The 16462-nt window shown below is 42.3% G+C and overlaps 1 protein-coding gene across 21 annotated transcripts in view; it reads right to left on the bottom strand.

Moving 5' to 3' along the window:
• ADGRL3 (adhesion G protein-coupled receptor L3) overlaps positions 1 to 16462 on the bottom strand; it is an 813661-nt gene that overhangs the window by 50843 nt on the left and 746356 nt on the right. For 12 of the 21 annotated variants that reach the window (XM_060236824.1, XM_060236810.1, XM_060236814.1 and 9 more), the window contains one exon: positions 9338 to 9466. The exons of the other annotated variants lie outside the window; for them this stretch is intronic. In XM_060236824.1, the coding sequence (XP_060092807.1) occupies positions 9338 to 9466 (129 nt within the window). The remainder of the gene's footprint in view (positions 1 to 9337; positions 9467 to 16462) is intronic. 21 annotated transcript variants of the gene reach the window in all.

Below are 16462 nucleotides of genomic sequence, written 5' to 3'. Positions count from 1 at the left end.
GGTGGGAAAGCATTGAGGAGGGATCTTTGATTTTCAAATGACAAAAAGATAATGGGTGAAGCAGTGATTTTCCCACCTGCTGGTCTTGTGATTGGGTTCCTCAGAAGAACAGGCTTCATCGGGAGGTGGTGGGCTCTCCTTTGGAGGCTTCTAAACAAAGGCTAGACGGCCATCTGAGAGCAATGCTTAGTTGTCGTGGCCCTTTTCTTACACACCCAGGGCAATGCCAGCCACCACTTCAGGGTCAGGAAGCAATCTTTCTCCAGGCCAGTTTGACTGGGATCCTGGAGGGTTTTTTTTTTTTTTTTGCCATCTTCTGGACATGAAAGTGTGTGTGGAAGGCGGGAGGTATTTGTGAATTTCCTGCATTGGATTAGATGACCCTGGAGGTCCCTTCCAACTCTACGATTCTGAATGCAGCTGAGTTCACTTTTCAGAAGACCAAATGTTCTAATGTCGCACATGGCACGATAGTAGATGGATACCCTTTAGGCCAAGAGTGTCGAACTCATTTGTTATGAGGGCCGGATCTGACATACGTGTCCTTGCCTGCCAGGCACGTGTGTCATAAAATGTTATGCCAGGTAGTGGAAACATAAACTTTATAAAGGACACAGGCAAACACAATTAAAGATTTTTTTAAAAATTTAAATGAAACATGCTTAAAAGATTAGTGCTCTTGCATTAATTTTATTTAACAGTCTCTGATAACTGAAGGAAGCAAAAGAGAGGGAAAAGGAAGCAGACTTGCTCATGAGCCTGATAGGAGCCTTCCGGGGGGCCTAATTTGGCCCCTGGGCCACACGTTTGACACTCCTGCTTTAGGCTTTGGTCCTTTCACAGCACCAAGAAGGATGTGTATAAAATCCCTGATGCAATGTGAGGCAATAGGGTGAGGCAGTATGCTTCTGTTCTTATAGCAACATGATGTAATCCCGCCTTTCAGCTCTTGGCTACTGTACTATCCGAGCTGAAAAATGTTCCTCTATTCTTTAAAAACCAACAAAAAGGGAATCATGGAAGGGGAATGCTAGCTACAAATCTGTTTCTTGAATGAGAAAACCAAAAATCCTATAGAGACTGCCTAGGAATTAAATATTCCCTCACGTTTACGTTAGCACGCAGTTTCAGAACAAGGAAAACGTGTGCATGAAATCTTTCTTGTTTGCTCCCCCCCCCCCCTTTAAAGCTTCCTTCTGGTTGCTCAGAAAACACACAGATATGAAATGTTTTATTGTCCCATTAAATTGCATTGATCCAAAGTTCCCTGCTGCTCTTCTGTTATAACTTTTCCCTCACCACAGCCAGATCAAGCTGTTTCCCTCTCGTTTTAGGAACAAAGGACTTCTGTTATTGTTTTATCCTTTTTACGGATTTTAATTGACAGCCCAGGACATCCAAAATATTTCACAGGGATCATTTCTCTCTCAATTTGTATCCTGCTCTAACTTCAAGTAGTTCCGCCATCCTCCTTCCACAGGGATCCCTAATGGCTGGTTATCCAACCTCAGACCTCTTTGTTCCCATCTTTCCCGAAGCTTTTCCCCTCGTGCCAGCTGGGCGTTTTCCTGGGACTCCCAGAGAGATTTTGCTTGCTTGGCTTACTGCAGGGGTCATTTTGTAGAAAAAGAGGTGCCGGAGCCATTAGCACAACTCATTTGCATATGTCACATACCCCTGACATCACCAGAAGGTGTACTAAATTATATCAGCTCAGCATCTACCTTAAAATGCTTCTTGAATTATAACTGTCATCATAAAACCTTACTCCCATCTTACTTTTGAAATTACTTTCTCCTACGTGGCCACAGTGGCATGATGAAGATTGCCATCTGTCTGCTTTATATGTTTTGGCTATTTCCCCATTTTTTGTGGGGGGAAATATTTGAAAGTCTGTCAGTTCTTACGATTTCAGCAAAATTCTCAGAGGATTTGAACAATGGAGCCCAGAAGCAAGTTTTTTTTGGGGGGGAGGGTGTAAGAAAGAAAGAGCACAATAAAATTTAGAGGTTCCAGAGCTCTGCTCCTGTGAGCTCCTGCCCAAATTGTGGCCTGGTTACTGCATTTGAAAATCTAACTAGCATATACTCTAGGAGTAATGCCTATTCCATTTGAAACCTCAGCATATAATTTCAGCGCTCGGAGATCAGGTAAATCTGAAATGCAGATCCTTTAATCTGAAATGTGGAGCCGTTTTCCGTGTTAGATTTACTCCATTTATTATGAAATGAAACAAAATATATAATGATGGAAGCATGCAGCATTTAGAGAGGTTTACAATGTTGATTCTCATTATACAAAGCAGTTTACTGATAACTGAGGTTTCCTGGCCACAGTCTAAACAGTACAATTACTGTTTGGGAGACTTTTTTTCACATGACATATGTGTTCATTTGTAAAGATCACTAGATGCATTTGGCATGTTGAGATGTTAGCTCGTCACCTTAGGAATCCTCCTAAAGAATTCTTTTTGGCCTTTAGCATTTTGCACATTTGCATTATCTTCACGGGGAACAAGGACTTATTATCTACACAGGCATGGTATTTTGAATCTAAACTTTCTGAAAGAATAGAGATTGTCTGGCTTTCACAGGACTGGTTTCTACAACTTCCTTTAGAAAGTCAGCAGTGACTCACAGTATATGAAACCTCTGTAGTTCTGAGAGGAGGGACAGGGGAGAAACTCTGCAATGAAAAATTTTGTTTTTAAAAAAAATCCCCACTACAACAATAAATACTCGTAGTAAGTACTCATGCCAGAAATGTATTAAGAGTGTAATTTAGACCATGCCTTACTTCAGGTGCAATCTACAGAGGCTTATTAAAACAGGGACTGGGAAAAGCCCCGTAACAACAGCTGTAGAAATGTACAGACACTCATGACTGACAAACTAATGAGTCTGCCTTTTGTTGACACTTTGTAGCTCGTAACAGATTCACAGAGACAGAAAATGCCCGGTGGCACATCAGGTCTAAACTAGGACAAGATGCCTTGCGCCTGAAATACAGCAGAAATTTCCTGTGAAAGTTTGTCCTCTGGTGCTCAGCTGCTTTTACAATTCAACGACTAGCTCTCACGTTGACCCTAAATCTAGCCGATGTCCCAGAAGGTGAACTAAGGTAGCCTCTGTCCACATGTCCTGCCTTCTGGTCTTCTCTTCCTTCAGTCTGATTTTGCAGGCTTTGTCTTCAAGACTTTTTTTGTGTCATCTACGTATCACTTCTCTGCTACTTGTAAACATTCGCATTGTGCACTTTGGCCCAGTGGACTCTGCATGGAATTTCACCATCAGTATTGAAGAGATGGTAATGCTTCCCAAGTTTTGGAAATAATGTTCAGGTAACCAAAAACCGACACCACGGAATCTCTTGATCAGTGTTTGTTAGCCACAAGCTCCCCAAATTCTTCTCTGAAGTGCTTCAGTTTAGCCCATTCTCTCCAGATGTGTAGTTTGACGTTTAGTTCTTCTTTCCTTTGAGAAACTCGTTACATTTGTCCATTTTCCTGCGCTGCCCATTTCATCAGCTTGTCGGAAACCAGTTTTATACACAGACACCGCCCCCCCCACCCCCCCGGAACCTGCAGGCTCTGATTAACTTCTTTTTCTTTGGAAAAGCATTCCATGGAACCTGTGTTGGGCTGCCAAATTCTTCTTTCTTGTCTGATGCCAGCCTTTTCATTACAACCATGTTAAGTGTGCTGTTTGAAGTAACTGCACAGATATCATAGTAATTTCTTCTGGTCCACGTTCTTTAAGTTTTCTTATGGGAACAAACCCAGAATGGATGGAAAGCTTTGAATGAAAAGCCTTGCTGAAGTTCACATATATCACAGTTAGCATGTTTGTTAAACTAATTTGCTTTTATGCTGAAGGACACCATTCAATGGAAGGATGGATAATCTGTCTCATTTTCCGTCAGGTTCTTGCAAAGTCCTTATTGCCCTTATTAACTTTGCTCCATTCTACTCTTTATCCGATCCTCTCCTTACCTTTATGGGCCATGACAAATAGGAGTGACATTTCTAAGGAACAAGGGCACGCATTGGTTCATGCTCATGGGTGTTTGCTTCTGCTACAGGACCAGAGCTTCATTTGAACTCTGCTTCTGTTTCAAATGATTTCTTTCCCTATAATTGGATTTGCTGCCCGACTGGACTGCTGCCAGTGAAACCAGAATACAGCTTGGTTCTCCTGCTCAAAAGCTAGTGATGGTTGGAGGTGACAGACAATAGGCTATGCCCCAGGCAGAGAGAAGAGTGAAAAAACATGGGGCCAGTTTTTCTGTCCTTTCAAGACCTTGGTGCTGTGATTTTTCAAGGCCATCGTTGTATTGCTCTTGAATAGAGCACTGTGTCTATTGATCACAATGGGTTATCAGAGCTACAGTTTTAGTTAATGCATTAAGTAATTGTGGAATTAGTGATTCTAGTTCATTATTAGGTTAAAATTAATATAATGTATTAATGGATTATATTTTGGATTAATATAGAGGATTCTACTTTTAGAATTATTGACGGTTAACCAATACCTCATTGGGTTGGTTGGCTGATACTTAAATTATTTTCCTGTAATAAATTTTGCTGGATGGTAAAGTTTAAAAAAATTAAAATTCCATTATTTCCTCCCCCCTCCCGATAGTTGTTTTATGTGCTCAAACTCAGGAATGAGAGGAAGGTACTGATTACTGGAACTTGCCATAATGACTTCTGTAGACACTCTTAGAGGGAGTATTGGTTAAAACCCAGAATAAAAGATAGTCCAAGATCCAATCAAGTTCCAATCAAGGCTGGCCCTTCCACTAGGCAAACAAGGTGCCAAATTGGGCATTCCCCAAGTGACTCGGTGACATTATCAGTGTGGGGGGCGGGGGCTGCAGAGGCTAGCCTTGCCTAGGGTGCCAGCCTGGTTCCAATACTGGACAACTGGCTGGTTTTTGGGAGGAGGGAGAGGGAACATAAAATAGAATGTCCAAGGCGGCGGGGTGTGTGGGGAGGGAACAATGAAAGGGTGCCAACTATAAGAAAAATTGTTGCTGTTCTCAACTGCTGTCTCAGTTACCGCTGTCTCAACCACCTTATCCAGAAATGGTAAATTTGAGACTCGGCAGTATTTGGCTGGATTGAAAGGATCCAAAGACTTTTTTAAAAACTGCAGTACAACCACAGCTTCCTTGAGACTCTTCGGGAAGATCCCCATCTCCAGGGATCTCCAGATGGAGAGAATTCAGTCCCTATATCGGGTTGAACTGAAGTGGGGCATTTTTTGAAAATCTTTGTCAGCATTCCTTTGTCAGCATTTTTCAGAAGTTGCTGGGAAAAATGTAAAAGTGGTAGGTTGCTATAATGATTGATTAGGATTGACTACAATATGATAATTCTATAAAGCATTGCCTCCACTCTGAATGACCTTCATCTGCCTCTGATGAAGAAGTATATAGCAAAATCTGATTGGCTACAGTGCAGTGATGTAATCACACCGACTATGTGATCACTGATGCTCTGGGATCATACAAGAAGCAATGAAATAAACAAAGCAGTAGCAAATAGGGGGTAGGTGGGAAGAGGACAGTGTCAGTGAATAGTTTTTCAAGTGGGTCTCTCACACTGCAAAAGATAGATCAATGTGGGTAGCCATGTTTAGTCTGTCTGTAGCGGTAGAAAGGAGTAAGAGTCCAATAGAACCTTAAAGACTAACAAAATTTGTGATTGCATATGAGCTTTTGTAAGTCACTGTTAAGTCATTGTTGAGTCAACGCTCACTTCTTCAGATGCTTCTGAAGAACTGAAGATTGACTCAACAAATACTCCTACCCTACCATAAATGTTGTTAGTCTTTAAGGTTCTACTGGACTCTTACTCTTTTTTACACTCCAAAAGCTATTTTTTGAGGCAAAAAGTGAATTGAAAAAACACTAGGCACAGTTCTATAAACAGGTATTCAACTTTAAGTTAACTGGATGAATAGAAGAATCAGAAGACAAGTTTTACTAAAAACAACATTCTGAAAGAAGTGCCTGAAGATTCAGAAAACTTCCTGAAGGTTTTGTTAGTTTTCTTGTTAATTGTACTGCACTGTGATTAGAGTTACATGGAGGAACTTTTTATTTTAATCTGACATCATGTTACATACTGGAGACCCCAATGGTACTTTGATTAGGCTGTTCCAAATTTTCCCCCAGTAACTATTCTGCAGATATTTGATAGAATGATGTTAATCTCCACTGCAATTACTACCTGACCTTTCTCCGGAAACATTTTAGAATGGCAGATCATTAAGATTTTTGACAATTTTACTACAGCAACATAAAATAAATTGTTGATGGGGTTTTCCTTTTAAATTGGTACCTCTTTTTATAAATGTCAGACCATATATATTAGGACTAATGGGAAAGGTCAGAAATTTTGGGATCAATTAGAGTTTGATGGAGTTATTAACAGTTAAAGGGAAAGGGGTTTCCTATAAAGTTCAGACCATCAATAAGGGTTATTGAGTAGGGTTATCTTAACTGCTGCATGTGGAAATTAAAAACAACCATTGCATAAAATACTTTTTTCTCATATTTATATTTACTTTGAGTAGTCAACAACTCTGGAATTTATTTCCAGAGACTGAGGTATATGGATTAAGCTAGTGGGGTAACATTAGGTTTGAACAGATAACCTCTTTTTTTTAATATTTGCTGTGTTCTGTAATGACTTGATATGTAAAACTCATAAACAAAGAGGAAAGGTTTTTTAGAAGACCAAAACAAGAATATAGTGAAAATGAGAAGTAGCTTTGTCCCCAGGGCAAATTAAATAAGAATGTAAACATGGGGTGCCCCATTCCCGCCACCAGCGGTTTTCTATTTATTGATTTCTGTTGCTCAACTCTCATGCAAGCTAATGAGATGGAAAGGAGTGATCTGTATGCATCAAGTAAACAGGATATGCAAGCTTGAGTTTGAAGGGCATGTATAGCAGACAGCATGGATGTGGTTTTGGGGTGTCACTCCCTGGACATTTCAAACTGGATATTTTTTTTACCCCATTCTAGAGGGGTGCCTAACCCCTGCTTCCTAATAAAATCTACTGAAACTAATGGTTAATTCCTACAGTCAGCTTCAGGGCCTATGTTATGTTGGCTTCACAGGTTTTGGTTGGATAAGTGGGTAGCTAACTGAGCCAATCCAAATCCCAAGATGATAATGGAATAAATCAAGATCTGGTCATGGAGTGGATTTCTTGGGTTCCACATTTTTTGGTTTTACCCCATGGATTTCTTGGGTTCCACATTCACACGTTCAAGTCTGTGTTGACTAACATGATTAAATTGGGATTGCTTACTTACTACTAAGCTCGGAACATGGTTGTATGAATCACTCACAGATGAAGATCCCAGTTACGGCTATACTACCATTACTGCTGCTTTTATGCCAATAAACTGAAACTGAAATGAAAGCTATACTACCACCAGAGAAACACACACACAAATCACTCGTAACCTTTGATAGTTCAGCATTGGACCAACTTCTGCCTTGGGGACCATTTTGGTCATCCATGGCCACGAAACCTTATGGGGCACTGTGAAATGAACTCTCTCTGGACTCTGCAATTTTAGTCAGTTTTACTCAAACTGCCACAGTTTTGGGGGCCTAGAGGTACTAACTGTGGCTCTCCATCCTTGTGTCCTGCTCTCACTGATAGCATTTTACAAGTTATTAATACATCATAACAGACTGAAAAAAATATGCCTAGAACAATGTCTACTAGTGGTAATGAGCTATTCTTAACTGGCATGGGATTCCTTGAAATTACTTGGTGTCCATTTTTCTACGGCCTTATTAGCTGTTTTGGATTTACTCATAAAACATATGCAGTATAACATGAAATAAGCAACTGCTTAGCTTAAAATATGCATCTCTTGTCAATAATTATAATGGAACAAATAGTAATGCTATTCAGCTTTGGTTTCCAGGCACTACAGGTCATTTCTGTTCATAATTTGTGCTCCAATCAAACTCTCCAACATTGATTACGACCATGGAATCAGCAAAATAAGGTGCCAATCAATGCAATAGAAGAAGAGATTGCAGCGTTCAGGTGAACCCTTGTCATATCCTGAGATAATACTGTTGCAGCAGAAACAGTTTTATGGAAGATTTATAGAATAGCTCTCAGTATTACTATCAGGTATGGCACATTTCTGGAATGAAAGGCAAATACTGATGAATGTTTTATATTATTGTTTCTGCCCGCCCCCTCTGCCCCTGTTTGAGATGGGTGAATACCAGAACACTTTATGTTCTATGTTACCTTTTCCACAGAAATCAATGCATTGCAAAACATGATCACGTGAAGCATTTGCAAGAGAAATAAAACATTAAAACATGCTTTCATCTCTGTGGCTGGAAGACGAATGGGACTCCTAAATTCATCATTGCATCATGAGCAGCCGCTACCCAGTGTTATTACGCTACCCATGTGTTATTAAGACTTTAAGAACTTTGCATCGTGCATGCACAATCAGTCACGCTCCTCGTTGCAGATAGGCATGACCCAAAGAAGAGGACCCGCTTTGGCTCTGCTAGTACAAACTCTGCATTCTTGTCTAAACTTTTGCGACTGAATTTGCATTCTTCTCTGCATACCATAGGAACCGATGTACTACTGTTACTGTCATTAAGCTACAATTCAACTGTGCCCCGAGACAACTGAGGTTAGTTGCACTGAGGTCACATTGAAATCAATGGGATGAGTTGGCTTTGATTAACTTAATTTCAATGGCGCATAAGGAAAAGGGAATTTAATCATATTAGGAAGGGATTCATAAATTATGGTGTGTGCAGGTAGTGGAGCAGAACATATTGATTTATTATTAGATTCAATTTTTAAAATATATTCTAGTTATATGTTTTATCCTGCAGTACTCCAGTCTTGTTCTGAATTCCAAAAACCAACAATCATTTTGGTACTGAAAATGCCATTTAGACGTCACTTACCTTGGACAAAGCTTCTGTTTATTAAATGAATGATTTGACAAAGAAATATACAAGAGATAAATGGATACAACTGACCAAATACATACTAAAGAGTAAAACAACACTGAAAAGATTAAAAAAAAAAAAAGGTTCACAGACGTCTGAATGGGTCTGACTAATGGGTGTCTTTCAAAATTAATTTAGATTCTTCGAAGAAAAAGCCTGAGGGAAATGGAAAAAAAATGTTCTGAAATGGGTGGGGAGATAATTATTTGTGTTCATTTAAAAAAAGAAGGGAAAAGAAAGAAAAATTGTGCCTATATAAGCCACATAAAATGGGACTCTCACTAGAAAAATGAGAGGAACTCCACCACACCTGGTGTGTTGTACATGCTGACGGAAGGGTTGTTATAGACCGCCGATTCCCCGAGCAATGTGTTATAAGGGTTGTTAGTGCCATGAGGACGAAGGAGAGCATTGGTTATAAGATGGTTAGCCATGGCTCCTGGAGCAGCCCGATAGAAAGACAGAGAAAAAAAAAGCAAAAAAAGGTCAATCAGGCAAATGTGAGGGGGGGAGAAAAGAAAACATTCAGACTGACAACAGTTTCAACAGTCCTGATTAAAAGCAGCCAGCAAAATGCGACTGGAAAGCTTTAAAATGCCACCAAAAGCACAGATGCCACTGACAATGCCAAGGAAAATGGATCTGAGCGATGCTAAACCAGCCCCGCCAAGGATGTCCCCGACCATCTGCTCGGAGCTTAAAGTGGGGAGACACCCAGCATGCGAGCCACAAATAAAGGATGATTGCAGTCCCTTCACAGGAAGAAGCTCCACAGGGAAAGGCCAAAGAAATTAAAAAAACGCTTGCGATTAACACAAAATGGTACATTGAACACTCACTTACGGTTTAGTTATGGTTTTTCCCCTCCCTCCAAATTCTGGGCTCTGCTCCTGCAGTCCCATCAAGATTGCCCTTTTCATTTCCGAACAGCTTATTGGTATCAGAGGATGCAATATTATGCATATTTTTAAAAAGTGCTTGGAGAACCCAGAAACAGACGCGGCCAAGCAAGCATTTCTTTTCCTTGCTAGCCAGTGAGTGGCTACAGGATAGGTTAGGTTTTCCCAACATGGTGTCTGTGGGCACCAAGGCACCCGATTACACCTTTTTTGGTGCCCACCAAGTAATTTTAAGAAGTGGGCAGGGCCAGATAGGGCTTTTACCCAGGAAAACTTACGATTGGCTATTGAAGATTTGATTGGCTGTGCAGATTTTTTTAAATGTTGCTTTGGCGGCAGCTACCACCAAGGCACAAGGATCTGTGCTGTGTTACTGAAGTCACTTTGTGGCAATCACTTTGTGGCTGGCTGAACTTCTCGCAGCAGCCATTCCATGGCAGCCATTTTGTTGCTGCGCCCACTATGCCGAATCAGAATCCCAAATGTGACAGCAGTCTCAAAAAGGCTGGGGTCACCTGGGATATGCCATCTTGCCTTCTCAGAGAAAGAAGCCCACCCATGTAAAAAGTTCTTTCCCTTCTTTATATAGTAATTCTTGAACATAAAGAGGACAGTAAGATACGATTCATAAAGTATGAAATACAGACGCTTGTCTGGGGGTTCAAGTCAAGTCAACTCTATTTCAGCTTCACTTATCCTTTGAACTCATGAGCCTAAGACTCATTGGGGTGAAGAAATACTGGAAAGCTTCTGGTTCTCGTATCAGGAACAGACGAGGAAAGGACTGTTCTAAGCACTGGGGACTATGTAAAAAGACTACTTCTCTTTTGTCATAGCCCATGACAGCAGAACCACGGCCAAGCACTTCCAATGCCCTAAAGGCATAATTCATACAGGAAATTCTGGAAGCTCGACCCTGCTTTGCTGGAGAGCTCATTCATTTCAGTGGGGCTTCTGCAAGATGGCACTATGGCAGCTGATGCCCTGAGATGGTACACAAAGAACAGTGCATAATTCAAATCAGTACAAGGGGATATACGATCAACAACCAAGGCTATAGTCTCTGAAGTGCTGATCACACATAGTTTTACATTTTGGCTTCCTCCTAAAGGAGGCTGAGGGTAATAGCTGGAAGAAGCCATTGCATCCTAACTTTGTATCACTTGACATTTTTAACTACTACTCACCAGCTTTTATGTAAGCTCTGCTCACTCGACCCTATTCCCCCGGTCTGAAGAAGTGTGCATGCACACGAAAGCTTACATTTGGAATAAAACCTTGTTGGTCTTAAAGGTGCTACTTGACTCCTACTTTGTTCAGCTAAGTGTTGAGGCATCTGCCATTTCAGCGCTAAACATTTGCCAGCAGTGCAAAGAATACATTCAGCCTCCCTGCATAGCATATATATCACACAGCAGATCTCTTTAATTATCACTCCTTTACTGCTGATAGTGGAGGAGGAAGAGGAAGGAGGAGGCATGGCCTCTTATTTGAGCCAGGAACAGTAGATCAACATGACAGCCCCTCCCAATACAGACTCGTTGGAGTTTGTGGGGGCTTGTGATAACCTGTGGAAATTGGCACCTCTAATAATAGTCCCTCTGATTTCTAAAACATTTGCAAGGAATTCACCAACAGACTTTTTTTTTTTAACTACTACACTGGAAGGATTTGGACTAGGGATGGGCACGAAATGTGAAAACGGTTGTTCGTTTCATTTTCTTGATTTAGTGGTTCAGTTAGTTTTTTGATTTTCTGAAATGAACGGTGGTTCGTTTGGTTCAGGAGGTCTAGAAAGCAGTGCCGTGCCACAACATCCCTGGTGTGATGATGTCACCCAGAAATGATGCTATCGAGCTGGGCACATTTTCCAGGGCGGCACGGAAGAACCACCAGAAAAGCCAAGCCACTTTTGTTTTGTGAGTACCTGAACGATTAGGAACGAGCCACGAACTGTCTTAGGTACAAATTGCAATTGGTACTTCAGTTCGTGCCCGTCCCTAATCTGGACTCAACTCCTAGAGTCTAGACTGACTAGGATCACACCTAGAACTCTATGAGCACCTATTCCTTTGGCTCTAGGGTTGGAGAGACCACAAGCACAGCAGTGGTTGGCCAATGGCGAAGTGCCAATGTTGCCCAAGGAACTTCTCAGTAGCAGGTGAGGCCTTGCTCCCAATCCAAAGGCAAGGTGATAGCTTCTAAGACTGGCACACTGTTGTGCAGAGGAGCTTGAGAAATGAGATCCTCCCCCTTCACTGTTATTTAATTACTAAAAGTATTTTAACCTGCACTTTCAGTTTAAAAACTCTTGTGGTAGGGTATGCCTATTAAAATACAGCACAGCACAGTACAAACCAAAACACTTAGCAGCAGAATAATGAGCGGCACAGAACTTTTAAAAGAAAGCGATAAAATCGTGGTTGATTAAAACAGAGATTACAACGAAGACATAAAAGGCACCGCATAAGATGTTCTACAACAGACTAGAGCAATAAAATGATTATTGGTTAAGACAGGCAAGACAGCACAAGAAAAAATGGCGAGGGGTAAAAAAAAAATTGTCCTCAACTAACTGGGAAAATAAGAATATTCTCACCTATCACCTAAAGCTCCACATAACTTGGCATCCCATCAATAACTGCAGGTGGGCGTTTCAGAGACAAGGGGCCACTACAGAAAAGACCTGAACAGATGGGCAAATCCACCTGTTGTTCTGGATGCCCCAGTCCCAGACCTTTCCTTTGTTTGCTCATTTACAATACTTTTCTGACTCCATTGGGCTTCTAAGACATTAAAGTAAAAACCAGCCCTTTGAATTGTGCCCAGAAACACAGCAAGTGTTTTTTAAATACTGTAGACAGATGTTTTGAGTTAACAATCTTGCAGCAGCATTCTGACCGAATGAGCTGACCAAAGACCCTGCTCTCTGCAAGAAAACGTCTTTCTTAATAAAACTCAAACTAATCCAAGCACAGAAAACACACGGTCCAAGCAGTACACTTCGTGAAAACACAATGCTGCACAGATGCACTCTTTGGATACAAGCTGACTGGAAAAGCAACAACAAAAGCAACTTCTGAAGTGGTGATCCAGGTGAGAATGGGGCATTATGGTGAGGGAATTCAGAGTGTGGAAAGTAAAATGTGAGCCACTGGGTGATGGAAGGTCACTGTCTCACAAGCAGAAATGCTTTGGAAATCCTGTACCCAACACTGGTTAATGTGCTTCGCACACAATTGTTGCAGAGGTGTAATTCAGAACCAGAAGAAATCAGGAAACAACTGCATTTCACAGACCTACCTTTTATTGAAGCTCAATGTTAGCTTTGGTTGGACCATCTATGGATTTATTCTCCCTTTCCTACATCCCACTTTCTCATTTTATAAAAAGGAAAAAAAAAAAGGAAACGGGACGGTGGCTCAGTGGGAGAGCATCTGCTTGGGAAGCAGAAGGTCCCAGGTTCAATCCCTGGCATCTCCAAAAAAGGGTCCAGGCAAATAGGTGTGAAAAACCTCAGCTGGAGACCCTGGAGAGCCGCTGCCAGTCTGAGAAGACAATACTGACTTTGATGGACCGAGGGTCTGATTCAGTATAAGGCAGCTTCATATGTTCATATGAAAAGCCACTAAGAAATCCATATTTTCTAAGCGTTCTGAAAAAGAGTACTTATTTTCTGGCAGTGACTTTGGGTAACTGGCTAGTGACTAGTGCTACTGGTCCTCCTCCATATCTCTGACTGCTGCAGCAGAGTACTTATTGGACTAGAGGGGGAGCAGACTAGGACACTCTATCAGTTTCCTGCTTTCTAGTGTAGCAGCCAAAGATTCGGCAGGCTACTTTGAATCACTGTGCAAACAGGATTGCCTCAATGTAGGCCACTCGAGCTCTCTGCTCATTAGGGTTGCCAGGGCCCTTGCCAGTTTGGTGGGGGAATGTGGGGGGCATTCCAGGGCTGGGCGGGGACATTGTGATGGCATCACCCTGAAGTGACATCATCATGTTGGGGACATTGTGCGGGGGATGCTCTGGTTAAATTGGGCTTAAACCATAGGGTTTGTCCAAAAACCAGAGACTCCCCTACAACATCCCCGACATGATGAGGTCACTTTGAGGGTGACATTATCACAGCAGGGATGCTGCATGGTAATGTCCCTGTTTAAGGGAGGGGTTTCCCCTGCAGACCAGCTGTTCTGTGGTGGGGAGAAGCCCCAAAACTGGGGGATCCCCCACTGGGACCTGGGGGCTGGCAACTCTACTGCTCATTCTTGACCCTAGTTTTCTGTCTCCATTCAGACTTTCCTGATTTAATTGGAGTGCTCCCTTCTGGCTCTGCCCTGGTTTTAATGGCCTTCCTCTGCTGCCTTTCACATGTCTTGTCATGCCCAGGCTCTTGCTTTCCAAGGTGTTTCAGCCTGCACTGCTCCTGTCTAGCTTCAGAGCAGCTCAGATACTGGCAGTCACAGGCCTTTCTGCCTGTACCGTCCTTCTACAGCAGTCACCACTGCCAGAAGCTACATCACCAACCCCATAATCCTTTAGGATGCTCCAGTCAACCTGCAAATGTGCTTCTTAGTGAAGAAGAAGAGGCACTGGTCACCTCCTCATGGCGGTGTAGGCACGAGTTCTGCATTTGCCCCTCCTCAAACCTGCCCCCCTCCTCCTTGGACCCATCTGGTGGTGATGGACCCGGGCTCACATGTTGCCTCTTTCTGTGCTGCTTTCGGCCAGGGGCTGGTTCAGATTGGAGGCTTCCATCAGCTCATGGAAGTTCCCTAGTAAGTTAAATGACCGAGTTGCCCATTCCAAGGACAGCCAAAAGTAAGGGGTGTTCAAACTGAAAACTCCATGGAAGAGCAGGGACAGAATACATACATCCTTAGGTATAGTACTGAAACACAATACTTTCCTAGGTTGAACCGAGAGGGTCTTTTAATAGAAGTATAAGGATGCCAGTAGTAGCCTGCTGGATTAGAGCTGCGGTCCATTTAGTTAAGCATCCTATTTCACACAGTGGCTAACCAGTTGCCCTTATGGGCCAACAGACAGGTACAGAGGCCAAGGGTTTCCCCTGACATTGCCTCCTAGCACTAGTATCCAGAGTTTTACTGCCTCTGGTTATGGAGGTTCCCTTTCACCATCAGCGCAAGTAGCTATCGATAAACCTTTTCTCCATAATTCTATCCAATCACCTTGTAAAGCCATCTACGCTAAGTTGCCATCACCGCATCCCCTGGGAGCAGTTTTTCACAATTTAAGTGCTCATTGACTTCAGAAATATTTCCTTTTGTCTGCCCTAGCCCTGCTGCCATCATGTCCCCCCAAGTTCAAATGTAATGGGAGAGAGAAAAATTCTCGTATCAACCTTCTCCACCCCATGCATAATTGTGTAACCCTTTATCGTGCCCCTTTAGTTGTCTTTCCCCCTACGCCGAAAATCCTCAGGATCTGCGGTAGAAAGTACTTCACTGAAATCCTCTATTAGAAGAGCCAACTGTACTAACTGATACTGAAGGACTGCTGTAAACCATCATAGAGAAATGGTCAAGAAAAAAAACACAAAAGGAAGACATCACTTGAACCTTGATGGCTTTACTGCAAGACAATTGAAACGGCTTCTTGTGGACATCTGCAAGACGCAGAAATTCTGAAACTTTCCAAGCTAACCGGCCACCTCTCTTGAGAATAATAAAGGAGGTATAATAAGGGCCTAATAAAGGAGGTATTGCAGCTGGTGAAAGGCATTAGCGTTCAAAAGCAGCAAGAAAAGCCACTCAACAGATTCACCTTCCCCAGGAACAACACACTTCTGGAGAATGGCTTAGCTTGACGGGAAAGACTTGGGCTAGCCTCATCCTTGAGTTCTGTACACTGGAACACTCCCATCCCAGCTTTTAAATGGCCTGCGCTTTGCCCTGTATCTCAAACAGATGGGCCACTGACAAAGTAAAATCGGTGTGCTTGTGATTAATTTGTACATCAGAACACCTTTACTGCACAGCAAGAACCTGGGAAATTATAACTAATTTTTAAACTTTCAAGTACAGCGTAATTCATTCTTTATCCTAATGGAGAATCCTGGTTTGGGAATGCTGAGTGGGAGGCTATGGTTAATGTTTCTGGTGGCAAGACAATACTTATATAAAATGCAACATCCTCACAGACGGACAAGCAGAACTTTCCCCCACAGAGCATGCATCCTGGGCTCGGGTGATTGGTATGTTGTGAACTACCTCAAGACCCACACTATGGGTAAGGAGTGGGATATAAATCCAATGAATAAATAAAATAGCATGACTGATTCCTCAGTCACTGCTGCTCCACCCCCGGGATTCTGCTTTCATTGGATCAAATGTTCGATTCCCTACCAGCTACTGCGCAGGCCCATTTTGACTCATGGCTCCCTCCAATTTCCCTCACGTCTACTTGATCACTAAAAACAAGATCAAGTGGGGGGAATTAGAGCGAGCTGCGGGTCAAAGTGCGTCCACACAGCAACTGGTGGGGAATCGATTGCTTGATCCGATAAAAGCAGA

This window comes from Heteronotia binoei, chromosome 4, assembly GCF_032191835.1.
Source record: "Heteronotia binoei isolate CCM8104 ecotype False Entrance Well chromosome 4, APGP_CSIRO_Hbin_v1, whole genome shotgun sequence".
Lineage (NCBI taxonomy): Eukaryota > Metazoa > Chordata > Lepidosauria > Squamata > Gekkonidae > Heteronotia > Heteronotia binoei.
This window is presented reverse-complemented; position numbering and strand designations above follow the sequence as displayed.